The sequence below is a fragment of the Falco naumanni genome, chromosome 8 (assembly GCF_017639655.2).
Source record: "Falco naumanni isolate bFalNau1 chromosome 8, bFalNau1.pat, whole genome shotgun sequence".
Taxonomy (NCBI): Eukaryota; Metazoa; Chordata; class Aves; order Falconiformes; family Falconidae; genus Falco; species Falco naumanni.
The window spans coordinates 8013047-8032334 of NC_054061.1; the positions used below are offsets into that span (position 1 = coordinate 8013047).

The 19288-nt window shown below is 43.7% G+C and overlaps 1 protein-coding gene across 1 annotated transcript in view; it reads left to right on the top strand.

The window, feature by feature from the left end:
- GALNT10 (polypeptide N-acetylgalactosaminyltransferase 10) overlaps positions 1-19288 on the top strand; it is a 90418-nt gene that overhangs the window by 64753 nt on the left and 6377 nt on the right. Inside the window, exons 5-11 of the mRNA XM_040603602.1 lie at positions 2014-2199; positions 3803-3986; positions 4898-5015; positions 13600-13707; positions 15554-15775; positions 16466-16582; positions 18662-18811. Of these exons, the coding sequence (XP_040459536.1) occupies positions 2014-2199; positions 3803-3986; positions 4898-5015; positions 13600-13707; positions 15554-15775; positions 16466-16582; positions 18662-18811 (1085 nt within the window). The remainder of the gene's footprint in view (positions 1-2013; positions 2200-3802; positions 3987-4897; positions 5016-13599; positions 13708-15553; positions 15776-16465; positions 16583-18661; positions 18812-19288) is intronic.

Genomic DNA, 19288 nt, shown 5'->3' on the forward strand with positions numbered 1-19288 from the left:
CCTCCTATCGCAGGCTTAGCTGATTTACGGCTGAAGTGAGGATTGCTTGTTCTGTTTTCTGATGAACTAATCTTTTCTGATAAACCAATAGTAGCAACGAGCTGTGATGTTAAACAGGGGTGGTGGCTTTTCTTTTTTTTTTTTCTTTTTTTTTGTTGCAGGGGGAAGTAGAGGGTACAGGAAGCTTTTTAAATCTACCCACTGCCTTAGGAGGAAGGCAGCTGCACTAATAATATATTTAGTCTCTATGGAATGCCCTTATTTGAAAAATCAGTAATTGAGTAGACAAAATTTCTGGTTGCTTGAGAGGATCTATTCAGAAGAGACTCAAAGGATGAGGGAAAAGTGTGCTAGACAGCAGGAAGTTCTAAGGGCTCTATTGAGCAAGGACACCTATGAAGATATTGTGGGACAATTAGACTTGTCAGGCAAAACACTAAAATGCGTTTGTGAGCAAAAAATCCTGGGGAATGTGAAATAAAGCTTTGAAAAGAGCAAAGAGCTTGCTAGGAATACCTCAAAAGCAAAGAGGTTGATTTTGGTGATCTTTGAAGGAAGGCAGGTGGTGGCTGCTTCAAAGAGAAGATACAGAATGTGTGTTAGTCATAGGGATTTTTCCCATCTTTTGTTTTCTTCCAGTAGCTAAAACCCTGAAGGACAATTGCTGGGTCAGCACCATGGGGGAGAGCTCATAACTCAGCTAAGTTTATTTGCCCCTTTGCTCTTTTTAGAAAGCTATTCCAATACCCGGCTTCCCTGGTGCCCTGTTCGGGGGTACTTCCACGCTGTCCGCCTTTTCAGCCCCTGCCTTTCATGCCTGCTTTGGAAGCCAAGGAATACTCTGCTAGATGGAACGGAGTGGATGTTTTCCCTATAGTCAAGCAAAATAAACCTGTGAAGTTGTTTGTATTGGAATGATTGCCTCTCTTCAAGTTTTCTTGTGTGAGATTTTAAGGTTAGTTAATTGCCTAGATTTGACAAAATAGCTTTTGCCTAGCGAGGCTTGTTTCCTTGATCAGTTGCTGATGGCAATGGATAGTACGGTGCATTAATGAACTGTCCCTGGCACACTGTGAATGGGGTTTGCTGTCTAGTCAGTCAAAACTTCAGATGCCTAAAGATCAACCCATTAGTGGTTAGGCCAGCATTTAGTCTGTTTTTAGGTTTTTCTATGGTGCTTCACTCTGATGTAAAGACAGCTGTGTGCCCCTCAGTCTTTATGTAGACCAAGCTTTTTATTTCCATTTCTAAACAAGCTGTCTGTTGTTTTGATCACTCAGTAATCTTTGTCTGCAGTTCTCCTCTTTGAATTCTTGTTAATTGTGGTGACGTGTGTCTGTGCTAATTCAGGTGTGGCTCCAGTCTGTATTCAGTAGAGTAAATATTTCCATATTTAAATGCAGATATCTACTCTGGCATTTAATGTAGCCATCCAGATACATACAGTGGCTGTGCCTGCCTTGCCAGCTTGGAGGGATGGATGGCTGACTGCGCTTTTCGCTGGGTTGTGTATTTATGCATGACTGGATGGTCATGTGTGTTTTGAAGAAGCTAAACGCAACTTACATGCACTGAGTGCAGTTTCTGAAAGTAAATTGTCCTGTGTCTCTTCTAAGCTACATCATTTTTCTACAAAAGTGTCTGAGAATCCCTGCTCTGATGAAGTTCTCCCAGAGGTCTGCCAGCTGGGGCTTTTTATTCCTTATCCTCTTTCTCTTCTGTTTTCTCTCTCGTCCTGCACGCCATCTTTTCCTAGTTTGTTTTTTTTAATTGTTTCTAAGGTTTTGGAACATCTTCAGAAGTCTTATTTAAGCACTTACGTTTAAACCCTGGATTCAAAAGAAATTCTTCTTACTTCCTTTTTCCTGTTACAGCATTTGTTAACTGTTCAGGCTGTACTTCCAATCTGGTAAACTTCTGGTAAAGAAGGAACTACCATTTGGAAGAAATCAGTTGTTACAGTGTTTAATTTTTTATTTAATTACAGTGTCTAAATTTCTCATTTTCATACAGAACACCTGAAGAAACGTCTGGAAGATTATATGGCCCAGTTCCCAAATGTGAGAATCCTCCGAACCAAGAAGAGAGAAGGGCTGATAAGGACTCGAATGCTGGGGGCCTCCATGGCGATAGGAGATGTCATCACCTTCTTGGATTCCCATTGTGAGGCCAACGTGAACTGGCTGCCACCTCTGTTAGGTAAGTGTGTTGGTCTGTACAGGCTGAAAACTGAAAGCTAAAGAGCTGGCAACAGGTGTTGGTGTTGAATTTTGTTTTATTTCCACCTGCTGCTTTCCCCTCATGCTGTAAGTGAACAAAAGGAAGATTAAATGTCTTAAAAGGGAAAACAAGCCTACCACAAGACTGAAGTGAATTGTTGGCAACTTGTAGCCTTTAATACAAGAGCTCTTTTTCTCTTCTGGAGTCCTGCACTGTACAATAACCCTGTCATACGCTTTGTTTAATTAAAGAGCAGAGATCATATTCTTCTGTTTCCTCACTAAATGAAATCTTAAATAATTTACAGCTCACTAGAAGAGTAAACTATAGAATGGTCATTCAGTAACTTGCAGAGAGCAATGGCTTTATGATGTAGCAAAGATCTTTACATACAGTTTTAAGTAGCTTTTAAGGGTTTTTCTGGGCTATATAACTATATTCAACTTCATACTCTGCAAGCCTGCGGAAAATACTTCTTGTGAATGACAGCTGCTGGTATGTGTTTGTAGAACATGTGCAGTCCTTTCCAAGGCAGTGCTTCATCTTTAAGGAGACATCAGTTTTACAATGTCAGTTCTTGTCAAGGATGACTAATTGAAATGACAGTGCCTTCTGTTTCTGGTACCTGTATGCCTCTGGCCAGTACCAAACTTCTTTACAACCTATTGCAAGTGACCTGTCAAAGCTCTTTCTGAATTATGACTTTGTCAAATAAACTGTGGGTAACAATACTTAACCAGAGATTTAAGAAAAACTAGTCAGATTTGTCAGCAGGATTGTTGGATGGTAATACTGTTGCTTTCAGTACAGTTTGTATCTAGCGATAGCGTAGAAAATTTGCAGCTTCATGAGCCGCAGGGAGGGAGGACAGAATTAGCTCAAATGCCATTTAAATGCGAACACATACAGTATGTTTTAATTTTAAAGCATAGAAAGGATTTCTGTTGGATGTGTATTGGAAGCTGAAACATCGTTTGTCACCTCTGCTCTGAAAGTTAACTTCCAACGAGAGACCATCTCGGTAATAAAGTATTTAAGAAGTTCCAGATGTTTGTGGAGGAATTAATCCGGTGTTGGATTATTTGGTTGGAAGAAAATGTTGAGGGGAGGAGATAACACTTGCATTTCTTGAGCCTGCTGAGACTAGTTATGCCATTAGTCTGAATCCCTTCCTGCCAGATCTGGCATAGCGGTTAAAGCGAGGTGGTACAATGGGCTGTTGCCCTGGTTTTGAGTCGGTGCAGAAAGGGTTGACAGCCTGGTTGCTTGTTAAAATGAGGGCTGTTCACCAAGTACAGGCTTATTTGGTTCAAGCCTGGCGGTTTAGGGATCAATGGTAGCGTGGCTGTGTCTTTCTATTCTGCTTCTGGGTGATGGTCACTGTCGCACGAGTGAGTATCTCAATTATTGCAGAAATACCAGATAAATGGATATAAATTGGAGCATCTGCCCAAAAAAGAACAAATGGGAAGAAAGCTATGTCATTCTTGGACAGCTTCATATTTTGATGCTCTTTTCTGTAATTTCATGGTCGAAGGAACCAACTGGTGCAGGTTTTCTAACATGTTTCTCCAATCTTCAGATCGCATCGCTCGAAACCGCAAGACTATCGTTTGCCCTATGATTGATGTTATCGATCATGACCACTTTGGATATGAAACTCAGGCTGGAGACGCAATGCGAGGTGCATTTGACTGGGAGATGTATTACAAGAGGATCCCTATTCCTCCTGAGTTACAGAAACTTGACCCCAGTGATCCCTTTGAGTAAGTTACTGAAATGCAGTGTGCCAAGAGCTGGCTAACAAAGTAACACCCTGTTACAGGGTCGGTTTACACCTCAGTGTAGTAAAAGTCAGAAGCTGGTGTTAAGCTACTTGCTTTTTGGCAGCTGTTTGCTTTGTTGGTTTAAAAGAAATGCATTGTGTAGTAGCTGTGAACACTTTCCTTTTCATTGCTATTTTTTGCCACCTTAATTTCCACAGTAGTTAACATTTCGTTTAAAACTGTAATGTGTAACTTTTAATGTGGTCATTTATTACTGAGATCTTTCAAACTTAACTTAGTATCGCTAAAGCTCTGCCAAAACCAACAAACCAATGACGGCTTATATGTCACTCCCAGGTGGGGAAAGAAGAAAACCTAGCAGAATAATTACAGCAATTTTGTTGATTGCAGTGCATTGCAGAAGTAAATCTGTGATCAAGTTATGTTCTGCTGTTGCTGTGCTTGCCAACATTGAGGCAGTTCTGCTGTCCTTTATACTTCTGCAGTGTTCAAAAAAAAAAAAAAAAACCCCAAACCCTACAAAACACTTTTTGAGGTCAAGCTCAATTACTTGATCGTACTACTGAGATGGAGCACCACGTGTGCAGCATATGGGTCCCTCTGGGAGAAGTTATGTCCTGTCACTCAATGGAGAACTCTTTATGCCTGTTCGGAGGAGAGGCATTGGCAGGTTCTGAAGGGAGCCTAGTCTAGTCCTCCTCATTTGCAAGTGGGAAATTAGCAGATAATGCAAAAACAACTGTCTGGTGCTCCGGCAGGGCTGCAAAGGCACTGGGAACACTGAGTGGTGAAAAGAATATTTGTCAAATTTTGCTTTGTTTTTTAAATGTTTAGCTAGAGATCTGTATCTTTGAATGTGTTTGTAATATGGAGTCTGGTTTTTCCTTAAGGTCTCCTGTAATGGCTGGAGGACTGTTTGCAGTCGATAGAAAGTGGTTCTGGGAGCTGGGAGGGTATGATGCAGGTCTGGAGATATGGGGAGGAGAGCAGTATGAAATATCCTTTAAGGTGAGCTACGTTCTCTGGAAATTACTTTTGTTTTTAAAAGTAAGAATTGTTCCGAAGCGCAGAATGTGAATGATCTATCTTGTCCTTGCTTTTGCGTGTGACTAAAGGTGAAAGAGCTGGGAGTAGTAAGATAGTACACAGAAGAAACAGCGATGATGTGACCAGTCATTTGTGAGGGTCAGTTTTGGAGCATGATTAGCTGGGGTGTCCCCTGTTCTGTGGTCACAGCTCCAGATGCATGCACTCTTCGCAGCGAGGGTAAGTCAGCTTACGTGGAGCTCTCTCTGACTGTTAGGCTTCTTAGTAAACGCTCTGGTAAGATGCTGAGAGACCCTCCTCCTTGAGGGAAGGAGGATTCAGGCAGCTCAGTGTTTGCCTATTTGAGTACCTGGGTCCTAAGCTTGAGCTCCCAGAGATGAGAGTAACTTACTGTCTATAGTCAATCCATCTGACTCCTGGCTGCAAGGAACAGAGACTATTAATTACCCTCAGAAAGGGTAATTAATAAGTAAGAAATCCTCAGCAATTGGAATAACAACACTGTTGCTGGCAGTGACTTCAGATCGTTATGTGCCTGGCTCGGGGACAATTCTGTTACTCACTGATCGACCAGGCCCTTCAGTTGAGGGCTTCAAAATAAGAGCCAGCCAGCTGACCAAAAATGCATAATAATAGTAACAGGTCACTGGGAGCCCTGAAGACCACTGGTACCTGTGTTATCTTGGAATACGGCACTCTGAAATCCGTTCTAGGAAACCCACTGGAATGTCCCAGCCCACTGAAGGCGGGTGGCTAGTCTTCTCTTCAGCGGTGGGAATCCCTTCCGTAGCCCGGAGCTAACTGAGGAAAGATTTCTACGTTAAAATCTGTCTGAGCCTCCATGTTGTGTCTCTTTCAGAGGTTGAATATATAATCTTAGAAGTGTCTGAGTGCCACTGAACTAAGCTAATTGACCTCAGCACAGGACTAGAGGATGGTAGCGATGCGAATGGAGTGCACACTTCAGCTTCAGCAGCTAAAATTCTTCATCTCCCCTGACAAACAAGCCGTGGCTGATCTCTTACAAAACAGATTTCTAAATCTCAGTTCCTCTATGCAATTCAAAGGCATATCGAACTATATTCAACAAGCCGTATTACCATACATACACACTCCGTACTACTGTACGGCGAACAATGGAAGAACAGACATTGTTTTCAGAGCAATGTCTTTTCTTCTGTTGTTTGCTCACAAAAAAACCTCTAAGTAATAAAGTCACATTGGAGGTCCCTTGTCCCCTGTAATCGTAGCAGGAAGGCAGGGGCGGGGGGCACCCTCTGTGGAGACGTCATTACAGTTAGAGCCATTTATTCTTTGTGTTGCACGTAATGAAATTGTCTAACGCTGTCATTCTCTGCAGGAGGGGCAGTGGCAGTATTCAGCCTCTTTTCCTTGGCCCTTTTTGAAAATGCTGGTTTCCAAGAGTGATGACAGTGGCTGGGCAAGCCCTTTGTCTCTTATGCCACAGCAGACAGTCACACTGCTTGATCTGCAGGAAATAAGACTACTTCATTCATCTGTTTGCTTATCCTCTCTGAAACACGCTGTGTTTTAGTTCAGTCCAGAGATGGTAATTTATGGAGGGATAAATTTGCTTTAATTAATCTCTGCAAAGACCCCCTTTTTTCTTTCATTGTGCAACTGAAAAATGAAGTTTTAACTGAAAGAGGCTCAGTGTATTTTCAGAAATTAAGATAAATTGATACATTCATCTATGGCTGATAGATTTAATAATTCTGCTGGAATTGCAAGAATAGAAGGTTTGTTCATAGAATTTATGAAGCTATGACATTTCCTGGCGAGCTTAGAGCTACGTTTTTACCTTTAGAAGCAGACTGGGATTTTGTAGTTAAAGGGGCACTGTCAAATAATTTAAAGCTCGGGGTACCTGCTTTCACATTATTTATTATCTAATGGGAATTCAGATTCTAAGCGTGCCAAGTTTACAGCCTGGCTTTAACAAAGAATCCGTTCCTGTGCCTGGGAGTTGTGGGTGCAGGTACTCTTTTGTACTGCTGGTCTTTGATCCATCGCATCAGATCTGGCCTTTGTGAGCCTCCCCAGGAGTAGATTTTTTTTTTTTTTTACCCTTAAGCATATTCTTTTTTGGCCGTGTATGGATTGTGCTTTACAGGGGGGTTTTGCCTTTATTTTAAAATCCAGGGCTCTGTTGCTGAGAGACTGGAAATAAACAAGTTTATTTAGGAGCCTCTTGCCTTTCCGTTTTGAGATCATACATATTTCTGTCATCAGCTGGCTCCGCTTCCTTCTGAGAAGAAACTTTCAGGCTGAAGGCAAGCCAGCAGATACCGTCAGTGTTCAGCATCTCAGAAAACATTTAGCTGGAGAATGGATCAAACTCTATTAATAGAAGCCTTGCTCCTTGTGTGGAATGTGTACACCAAACATCACTAGAAAACAGCCTGCTGGAGGGACAAAATATGTAGGTGAACTTCAAATTAGCAACAAACTTTCAAACCCTGACTGCTGGCTTGCAGTTTTCTGGGTCTTCCCAGTCACTTAAAACAGAAATTTCTAGATTAAAAATGAAGGAACTGCTGTATTTGTTTCACATTCAAGCAGAAAACGCATGCTTCTTCCTTCTCTTGATCTGTGTATATCCAGAATAGCTCAGGGCCTATAACCCAGTACTTCTGCAGGTCAGGGGACTTCCTATTTCAGGTCATCCTCAGATGCAACAGGAAGATTGCAGTCCTGAATTTTAGTTGCAGGCATTAACACTTGCTCAAATGAGCCACGTTTTTTCATGACCCTCCTCGCAGAACGCTCCAGGCAGACTGCTCTGCAGACCTGTGTGGTGTTAAGAACCGTTCTCCGTCTCGGTGGATTACCAGATGCTGACCTTTAAGTACATCCTTGTAGTTTGGAGAAAGGGTAAACAAGCATGCACATCTATTTCTGTGTAGCACTTCTTACCTTTCTGTTCTGCCGCCCCCTAACCCCACAGCCATAGTTTCTCTGTTCAGTGAACTTCATTGAGGTTTGGGGTTTTGGTTTTTTTTGCTTTTTGAGGGTTGCTTCCATACCTCTCCTCTCTCACAGTTTTTCCTGGCCTTTTTTCTTTCTGCAATGATGTGAACAAAATTGAATACTTTACCCAAAGTGACAGTGTCTCTTCTAAACACAACTTAATAGCTCTGGTTTTCTCAATGTTCCTGAGTACTTAACACATACCTGAACTCTGCTGCCTACGTAGCCACTTTATTTTCTTTGAAATTAAGTATTTTAATTGGGAGTGGTATGCATGAAGCATTTAAACTGTTCCTTTCTGTAAATGCTACTTTGTACAGCACTTATCTATGCTCAGTTTTCTTTGTGATCGTGTTGCCTCTTTTTCCAGTATTTTTATGGCTTCTCTTCTGTTTGGCTTATATAATCTTCACTAAACTGCTTCACGCCTCTCTTCCATAAATATATAGTCTCTGATTTTTTGGGGTGTGGGGAAACAGAAGAAAAAGTGATGTGTCTGACTTGTATAGGCATAAATATAGATGTACTTTGTACCTCAGATCTTGAGTGGTGTGGTTCTCAATCCTGTAATTGTCCATTGTACTTCGAGAGCAAAGAATGAGAATCCAGAGTGTCCCTTGCTAGGTGATAATCATTTCAGTCTTAGAAACATTTGTCTTGTAATTTAGGGATTGTAAAGCCTTCATAACATTCAAAAGGCTTGGTACAAACAAGCCTTACCAACAGTTGCCCTGAAAGAGGGATGGGCAGAAGGGATGGGCAGTACTTGTGGTCTTCACTCCTTGCTTCAACACCGCACTTACTCTGGTGACCGTAGATCGTTCCCTTTTTGCAGGTTGTTATCCCAAGGCGTCAACATGGATTGCTTCTCCTGATTTCCATAGCATAAAACATGTTGCCTGTTTTCCAGCAAATCCAAGTGCTCCGTAGCTTCTGTTTGCATATTAAATACATGCATCTCTTTTGCCCCGTGTCAGCAGCACGTTTCTGATCAACATGTTGCCACAGGCCTCCTGGCAGGTGCATAGTTAGGGTGCAGCTGCCAAGGGATCGCGTCTGACAACATTTCTAGTAGTATTGCTGAAGTTAGTGCTGATTGTGAGACTCCACTGTTTATTCCAGGCACATACTCTACCACCACTTTCCAGCAGCTCACGTTTGCCCACACTGAAACAGGCTGAGCATTCTGCTACCTTTTTTGTGCATGTGGTTTTTGGGTTTGGGGTTTTTTTAACCCAGCACATACTGCTTAATTCTAAGGCTGTCAGCTACAGTATAGGATGGCTTCTTTCTCCTTTGCTGGTGATGCAGAGATCAGTTTCAGGCCATTGGCTTGTATTTTTTTGCCTCTGTTCACCCTGTGCGCTTGGTTCAGGTTCCAGAGCAGCCTCCCCCCAAGCAGCAGCAGAAGGTGGACCCCTCCACTCTCCGAAATGTGATTATTGGAAAGTGCTGTCGTTACTTTAACATGCTCCAGACTGTAAAGAGAGACCATGGTGGTATATGTTGTGTGAGAGAAGGCATTGTGCAAACATAGATCCCTTTTGCGCTACCTTAATCTGTTCTAGAGCAGTAAGTCCCAGCTGCAACAGCAGCTGATGCTTACAGTACAGAGGATTACAATTTTCCTGAATTATTGGTTGCCCTTGCTTTCATCCTATCACCTACCTTGTTATGCAGAGAACCCCCTTGACTTATCCACTGTGTTCTTTTCTTCCCACCTTTCAATGTGTGCCCAGACAATCAGCCAGCTTCTCTCCAGTGGTCCATCCCATGGTCTGTATTTCAGTTGTGGCTGGCAGAAGCAGCTTTCTTCTCAAGGCTTGACTCTTTTCTTTTTGTGTGTTTTTTCCCTCTCTTGGGAAGCGCTGGCTCATCATGGTGCAGTCTTTGGAAACCATAAACCTTGTATACCCAGATAATTTTTGTTCACACACCAACTGCTGTATTGTATTCTGTGTTTGAGAGGAGAGGTTCAGCTGTTTTATGTGACATTGTTTTCTGAAATAGCAGAAAGGGAATTGGATAAGCATAACATTCCCATGTAGAGAATAGGTGGCATATTATCTTGTGCTTTCATAGCATACTAGCTGAGTCAAAAGCTCTTGAGGCACTTTATGAATATGGAGTTACAGCTCTCCAGGCTACTGAGAAGATGGAAGTAATACCACTGGTGTTTTTATTTTACTTCCCTTGTATATAGTTTTATTATTAGGGTGAGATTGTGGCCTTAGAAAAATCTATTGCAGTATGCCCATTGACCTCAGTGTAGCCAGATTTTCTCTTAATTCTAGCAGATCTGTCAGCTACTAGGTTCCTAGCTCAAAATTCAGATTGGTTAAAATCATGCCTGAGGAGGAAGAGAAATTTCCTGTTCTCTTCGAATGAGATCCGATTACATCATTGTATAAAGTACTGCCTGCCTGACCAGCTTTAATTCTTTTCCTTATGCTGTTCAAGTAAACGGCTGATTTAAATTAAGTGCATCAAGTTCAGGCTCTGGTGTTTACTGTCTTGTCAGCCAGGGAGATGAGGCACCATCTCACCCTTCTGTAAAACAACAATGGGAAGAAACCGGCCTAAGAACACCGTAAGTGACGGTCAGTGTGGCTGTGAAGGCACGAGGTGCAGCCCCACAGGACAGCGCTGCTCAGCTGTTTGACAGCGCTGTGTTTTCAGCAGCCGAAGTTCTGGTGTGTCGTGCCTGTGAACTGTACCCTTGTTTAAAAACAACCAAGTATCGCTAACGGAGCGGAAGCGTTCTCTCGGCTTGCATGGAGCTATTTTGGGTTTGCTTCACTTGCAGTTATTCCTTGACAGACCCTTGGATGTGATTCCCCTGACCTTTAACTCTAGCTGTCGAATGCTTTTGTTAGCTGTGTTTTACCAATGCGTGTCACGTGCTTTCCCTCTTCTTCCAGTTTTATAGATAAGGACTGGTAATTGTCTTTATGGAGGTTGTAATGAGTTCTGTCACCACACAAAGCAGCTCACTAATAAAATAAATCAAAGCAGCAATGAATGAATGGAAAGCATGCTTTTAAAATTAGATTTGTACTGCAAGTGCCATGCTGTCACTTGCAGCATGAGACAATGTTAAAAAGGCACTGAGTTGGCAAAGTACCTTGAAAGGGTCACTGAGCAATGCTAGCAGGAATTGGGGAGCTTTCCGTTGCCTCCATGCAGCACTGGTAATTAATTGCAGCATCATTTGGGAGTAAATATTTTAAAGCACAATTAGGAAAAAACCATGTAAAACTGATCTTAGATTTTACTTGTTCAGTAACTCGGGTGGCTTTTCTTACATCATTACACGTGTTTATGCAGTGTTATCTTCTGTGCCTGGAGTCTTGTCCCAGCTTGGAGCTCTTGACCCAATGTATCAACATATTATCGGTTCTGTCTAGCCGCCCATACCCCCTGCCTCCGGTGTACCACTCAGTAGGTACGTGCTGCCTGTATTATTGCTTCACAAGATCCGCAGTGCAAGGACAGTGCTCCCCTCTCCAGCTGCACGTTGACTGCAGGGGTCTGTCTCTCCCGTTACTTAGGGACCTCGTCTTTTCAGAGATGTGGATGCAGGGTGGCCTGACTGAAAGCCTTTCCTCTGAGATCAGGGGCAGGTGAGGCACCCTGTGGGCAGGCAGCAACGATAACAAGCTGGTTATCACATTCAGGCTTGTGTTACGCTAAAATGCAGCTGCTTGTGAACCAATAGGGCTTCCTTCATGCAGGGTGCGGTGCTCCGGGTAAGAATATGGGTTGTTGAGGAGTATGTGTGTCTGTGTGACCGAGCTCCAGGCTTTCTCAGCTGTTCCTGCAGGTTTTTTTATAGTTCCCAGATCTGTTGCAGCTCTTACAGCCTTGCACAAACCATTTCAGTTATAGGAACACAAAACATCCCCAAATTCCTGTTTTCTCAGCCTACCTGTTAATTGCCTAGCAGAGAAATCACACTGTGGGCCTCTGCAGCAAAAAGCACAGCAGCTACAGAGTAAGAAGCATTTCTAATTCCACTAGAAACTTCACAGAAGCTGGGTGATAAGTTTTTTTTCATCTTCGTCTCTTGAGAGGTACCAGCCTCTCAAGGCACAGCAGGGACAAAAGGAATGAAATTCTGTCGAAGGAGTGTTTGTCAACTTTCTTCTTGTCTTTCCCACCATAACATTAAGTAGCTTGAACTTTAAAAGTTGCCTGTGAAAAATATTCCTCTAACTGAGAGCAACCAACCTCCATTAAGTTATACGCAGTCAGCAAATGACTGTAATTATTAGGGCCAGTAGACAGAGCTGAAACTCCAGAGGACTTTAGTGTCAGAGCTAATAATTATGCAGCAGCCTTGGCCAAATATTTCTCTTCCAAGCTAAGTATTTAATATTGTCACTGTAGAATATTAATGGAATTGCCTGCTATGTGCGAAGCTGTTGACTAAGCTCATTGTACAGTGAACTGCAGTCGCTCAAATTAGCCACAGTGAATGGAGGGATCAAGAACACTGCATCAGCCTGCAGCACCAGCGGACTTTCTTAAATAACTGCTGCCTTCGGGGCATTAACATAAGATCTGGAGACAAAATGAAGGGCAAGACAGTGTCGTGCTTTAAGAATTCAGGAAGTCATTTGTGTTGCATACTGAAGGATGCTTTTTCTTGAAGTATTGATTAGATAACTCTGGGAAGCACATATTAATATATTTCTTAAACCTAGTGAATTAGATTGACTGGTTCAGAAAACATCTCCTTTGGTTTCACTTGGACGAAATAATTGCATCTGTGCTATAAATAAGGAATAAAAGAAAGTTGTTGCAGAGTGTTGGCACAAAGTGAAATCTTCCCAGGTAGGGAAAGACACTTCTGGCCTAATCTAGACATTAACCGTGCACCAAGGTAGTTGTCTTCAAGTAGCAGTGTGTTCCAGCAACTTTCTGAGGGCTTCTTTAAAGCTATTTGTTTTCACCAGGCAGGGATTTCCACTTAATTCTAAAGCTGCAAAAGCAGTGAGTGCATGTCAGCAATGAAACCATATGAGAGCGGTGATAACCATGGGAAAAAGTAGCAGTTTCTTCTGGTTTCTGGCACTTGAACAAGCTAATAAATTCCATGGAGTGTTTTGCATAACACAACCCGTACTACAGAGGTGACCTCCCTTCTAAGCAACATTACACAACCTACACCCAGGTCTTACATGGCAGTCCAGTTTAACTGTTGTGATTACTATTGCTGTAATAACATATATCAATGTGAAGTGCGGTGTGTGCTGTTCTCTGGGTGCTTGGATGCTTTTTTTCAGTTCTTTTCTCTAAAGAATGCAAAATTGAACTGTTTAGCCATTAGGCTTGATAGCAGTTGTGCTAAATCACGGCTTGCTGCATGGCTGCAAGCAGGTAGTTATAGGATTTGAGTCTAAGGCAGGGAGGGGAGGGTATTTTGGGAGAGAGCGTACTTTGAAGTAAAAAATCTGGGTTAAGCTTTTTCATGACTTGAAAGTCTTTCTTTTTTTTCTTCATTTTTTCTTTGTATAACCATGAGTGAATCTGTATCTCTGCTGTTCCATAGGTATGGATGTGTGGGGGTCGCATGGAGGACATCCCTTGCTCTAGAGTTGGTCATATCTACAGAAAATACGTTCCATACAAAGTTCCTACAGGAGTAAGCCTAGCAAGAGTAAGTGGCAATGGCATTCCCCGTGACAGATTTCTGACTGCAATGTGACCATGCTGTTGTCTCCTCTCATGCCACAATGGGAGGCAAATGTAGGTTTTGTAGTCCATAAACTGTACTTAGGCAGTGATGAAATTGAGCAGTTTTGCAGCGGTGAAATGCGTAGCATGAAGGGCAGAGAGCTAGGGGAGCTGCAGCCTCGTCGCAGCCAGCTGCCATCTCCAGACAGCAGCCGTTGCTAGGTGTTGGGAAGGGACTTTGCGATCAGGCGCTGGCTACGGAATCACCAATAAAAACAAGATATGGCTTGATTTGTATAATACCTAAGTCGGTTTATGGCTTGTGCTCTCCAAGAGCAGCAGGCTTCAGCACGGTGATTGTGTTTTGGTGATTGAAAGACCTCTCAACTTCAAGCATCACGGACACTGAATGGGCAAGCTGTAATTTTCTACAATGGAATGTTCTATGCCATCTTATTTCTTAATCTAGTGTAGCCCAAAGAGGAAAGAGCTTTAGCCTACCGCGCGCTGGGTTTCTCCAGTCGATTTCCAGATGAGAAGGGATTGTATTGCCCTCTGGTGGGAGAAAAACATCACAGGAGCAGGGAGGCTGCAAAAGTAACAAACACAAAAGGATACCCTGCTGTTCTGCAGTCTTCTGGCTTGCACGCTGTTAAAACGTTTCCCAGTTTAATAGCATCACCCTAGTTATAGATTCGGGTTTATTACTGAGCCCAGCAATGACCTGTCAGACGGACAGAGTGCTCTCCTGTCTGTGCCATCTCTTCAGGAAGGAGCTGTATTTCTTTTGATTCAGTATTTGGTTCTTGCATACTCCCACAGTGCTGGAAGGAGATAGCGGACAGGTGAAGGAAAGGCTGTTAAGATCATACAGTCACTTTGAGTCACCTCAGTCACCTGCTCTTGCCTGTAGGCTGCATTTGGGGCAGGGGCAGCACACTGCTTATTGTTAACGCCCTAATTTTTTGGGTAGTAAATGACCACTGCTGGACTGACCACCATCATGCAAAGTGGGCAGTGCTGCTGGGTCACTGAAGTCACGACTGCACGTGGCACGCTGCTGTGTGACACCAGGAATCTATCTGATGTTCCCAGAGAACAGTCCAAGGTCCAACAGTCTCTTGAGTGTGCTGTGACAAGCAGTTGGGTGGCTATCTCAAGAGGGTGGTGTTCATTGCTATCTTGGAATTGCACAGTGGATTAAGCTTTAGTGATATGTGACATATACTGCTGTCAGGAAGTAAAATGCTTCTATTCTGAAAGTTCATTACCTGAAAGTTCCATATTCCTGCAATACCTCAGAATTTCTCTTAAACAGCTTTTTACCCAAGAAAATGGAAAAATAGTAGTAAGAATGAATATTGTGAACTTTCCAGAAGGGAGTACTGCAAATCCCATTCCTAGATGGATATAAAAGATGCAATAAGAAGGATTTAAGAAAGCAGCTTTTTGTCAGGGACCTTTTAATGTCCAGTGGTATTTACCAGCATCATTTTCCGACTAGCTTCTTTACAGAAAAAAAAGGAAAAAAATCCCCAACTTTTTTGATTAATGTTGTTTTTCTAAGCTACAAGGAACTAGATATAATGGCCAAGTGCCAGGATTCTGTTTTGACCTCAACTGAAAATATCTTTCTAAAAGTCCCTTGGAACTAGAGAATAATAAAAATAATCTTTGTCCTGAAGCTGGAGAGAAAGAGTGGATGTGAATGAAAATCCTTTCTGAGCAAAAACATGAGAGCTGTTCTGAATGCTAATGTCAGTAGTCCATGCAGAGCGTTCTCAGGTGTTTTTTCCTCTCATTTTCATACATGGCTGTTACCCACAAAGAACCTGAAGCGGGTGGCTGAGGTGTGGATGGACGAATATGCAGAGTACATATACCAGCGTAGACCAGAGTACCGGCATCTCTCTGCAGGAGACGTCGCAGCTCAGAAGGAACTTCGCAACAACCTCAACTGTAAAAGCTTCAAGTGGTTCATGAACGAGGTCGCATGGGACTTGCCCAAGTTTTACCCACCAGTGGAGCCTCCAGCAGCTGCTTGGGGAGAGGCAAGTTTGTGCTTTGAAATCTGCAGTTTGGTTTGTTAAAGTTGCCTTCCCTGTGTGCTCCAGTACCAGCTTGCTGTGAGTAAGGTGGCAAGTGTTTAAAGATCCTGCTTGGTATGTTTCAAAGACCAGAACTCCTCTACCGTCGTGTTGGCCTGATCAAAGGCGGCAGTTATGCAACCGTTTCTGTTAGTGCCCAGCTACACAGAGAATAGAGACTTGGCTTGTTCTGCACATTGTGTATTTAGTAGAAGACAGAACATGCCAACAAGGAGGACTAGGGAGAGGTGGCAGCTAAGCAGTAGTAGAAATCTTGTATTTCCAAAAGCCTACATAACTGTGCTGAGCTGCTCTGCTCCTTAGCTTTCCCATCTGAAAGCCAGGAAAGCCATCCCTATTTTTGAAAGTTGGCTGTGTTCTGGGAGAAGAGTCACCTAGGAGTGAAGTCATGAATTGTTACACACCACAACATGGTGGGCTCTGCGGTCCTGTAGCTGATGGGTTTTGCTGTGCCCTGGAGGTGGGTCACATTTTGAATTCCAGTGCTTTCTCCTAGCTGTTACCTCCCAGCTCAGATGTATAGTTACGTGAGGGTGTCTTCATACAAATACTGCCACTATTTGAGGAAATTTAAGCTTTCTTTTCTGTCACTTGATAAGAGTAGGAGAGTCAGTGACTGATTTACTGTTTCAGATACGCAATGTAGGAACTGGCCTGTGTGTAGATACTAAGCATGGAGCCCTGGGATCCCCACTGAGGCTGGAAAACTGTGTGAAGGACAGAGGAGAGGCAGCATGGAACAACGTGCAGGTAACTGTCCTTCTGATAAATTATCAGCCCCTAAATACATTTGGGGAGGGAGAAGTTATAAGAATAAATGTTTGAGAGGGAAAACCGTCGCAGAACTCTTAGAGGGTGCTGTGCACCCCAAGGCTCATGTGCTAATTATACTTGACAGGCTTGTAGCAGGACGTGGCTTGTGCTTGTGGAAGGGTCTGGAGCCTGGCAGACTTTGTGCAGGGCTTTTACCTCCGCTTTGAAGTTCTCAGAACAAGCAAAAGAAAGCACAAGAAAACAATATGCCAAAATAATAAACCAGTAACAAGGCAGCTGTAATATGTAACAAAGTGAATATTAACTTCAAAGGTTGTGCTGAAAGAAGTGATAGAGGAGCATCATGCATATTAATGAACCTGCAGGAGCGTTCAATAACTGCTTACTATCATCCTTCTGACAGGAGGCAAATGCATTATAAACACCCAACCATTGTTGGAGGGAGATGAAACCGGCCAGGCTATAGATTCACCCTCTCAACATATAAGGTGCCAGAAACGACAGCTTTATTGTAACAGAAAGGAGGGAAATATTAGTTTGTCTAAACTGTAGCAGCTGAGCTGAGAAAAGATCAAGAAAACAATGCCTCTATTACAGAGCCATGCATAACTCTTCAGGGGAACAGCTTCAGTAGTAGAAGACAGAAGGTTGTTGCCTATCAATTTTGATGCATGAAAACTAGAAACCAAACAAATTTTCTCAGGCACAGTCCAAAACTAAGCCTCTGTCATGTCAGGAGGGTCTTGAACAATTAGCGTTGGCTTATGTTTAGGAGGAGAATGTATTTTGAACTTCTGTGTAGCATTGAGCCTAAATGCGGTCATTTCCCTCACAAGGGAGGTTTAAAAGAGAGAAAGGAACAAAGCAGTTTCTGGGTGCAAGTTTTTGGCCACACTGCCTCAAGTAGTAGCACCCTGCTCATTACTGGTCTTTCTTCCTGCTATGTGAAGTGTCTCTGAAGAGAGGATCATACCTCCACCTGTCTCCAAAAGGAGCCCAGAGAACAGCCCTTATCCTCAGGGACTGAGAGGGAGGTGTGCTGGCTAGTAGCCTTGCAGAACCACATTGGCTAGTGCTGGTCACAGAGGACACTTGCATCCTTGCCAGAGACGCTGTTCTTGTCAAAGCAGAAAGCAAAAGCTTGACACCGGTGTCTGCCTTTAAACAAGTTTATCTTTTGTGGGGTTTAGTCCTGCAATGCTTAAAACATGTCCTAAGGCAAGCTGCGATCATCAGACTGAAGATGCAGCTGAACCACTCTACTGCCTCAAGCCAAAGGGCAGGGCAAGGCGCAGAGCTCCTATGTGGTGGTACCTCCACCAGCCCGTTGCCCGTGGTTCAGCCCTGCGGCTCAGGGGTCTCCAAGCCCCATGTGCTGGCATCCAGCAGCGCTCATCACGACCGCAGCACTGCCAGGCATGGGCTGCGCCTGGTTGCTAGAGCTCAAACCCTTCTCTTCTCTTTTCATTTCACCCGAAAGTGCTGAGAGGTCGTTGCAGGGTCAGTAGAAGAGAGCACCAGGAAGCATTGCCCTCGTGTTTGCCCTTCTGACACTCCTGTGGAGTGGGGTGGGGAGCTGAGGGCTCCCCGTCTCTTGTCCCAGAAGGTGTGGGGCAGGCTCTTCTCAAGGTGACTGCAGGCTGCCTGTGCGGACTCAGGTGTTCACTGCCAGTGGTAACTCGGAGCTCCTGTAGCTCCCTGCCTTTTTTGCTGGCTGAGAAGTGCTGTAACTGGTCAGCTGCTCACTTAATCCGTGATGTATGTCTGCATTGCAGAGACGTTCAAGGCTGCGATTAGTACCCAAGCTAACTGGCATGGCTGTTGGCAGCAGCACGGTCTCGTTTTGCATGCTGTGTGGCAGTCTGCGGGGTAGCTGTTACAGGCTCCCCTAGTCAGCAGTCCCTGTCACCAGAGGTGGAAGCAGTTTGTCTCTAGAAGATGTTGTCCTTTCCCTGAAGCCACCCCACCCTGTGGGCAAAGAAGGGGATATCGTTCTGCCGGTGGAAGCACGGCGCCCAGCACCAGCCATCCTGAGGGTCCTGTTTGTCCTGGCAGGTATTCACGTTCAGCTGGAGAGAAGACATCCGTCCAGGGGATCCTCAGCATACCAAGAAATTTTGTTTTGATGCCATTTCCCACAGCAGCCCTGTGACCCTCTATGACTGTCATGGAATGAAGGGGAACCAGCTCTGGAGATACCGAAAAGTGAGTGTGTGTGCATGTGTGTAAGCACATCTGAACGTGCGCATATTCTTATTTAAGGTGTCAAACTGCCTATAGGCGCTTCAGTCTCCTCAAAATGTCACCACTCATGTATTCTATTCTCTTCATGTAGCTGTAGTAAGAGAATCTGCAGACAATCTGTTGTCACTGTGCTATCAATTACCCTTGATTAGAAAGAGGTGATTCCCCTGTTCCACTGGTTAGAAATGGTGAGGACTGCTTCGCCAGCGCTTGCTAAGCAGGACGCTGTCCTTGCTGTGGACACTGTCCTGCCCACAGCTGGCCCCGAGGTGATGCAACACTCCCTGCAAACAGGTTTTGCAAGGGGTGTGCTGTGTTTATTGGTTTGTTCTGAATACTAGAAGATAGAGATCATGGCAAAAGTAGGTAAGGATTTATCCATCCTCCTACTAAGCAATGCTTTTGTGGGCAACAGGTAAGTAAGTTCTTGGCTAAATG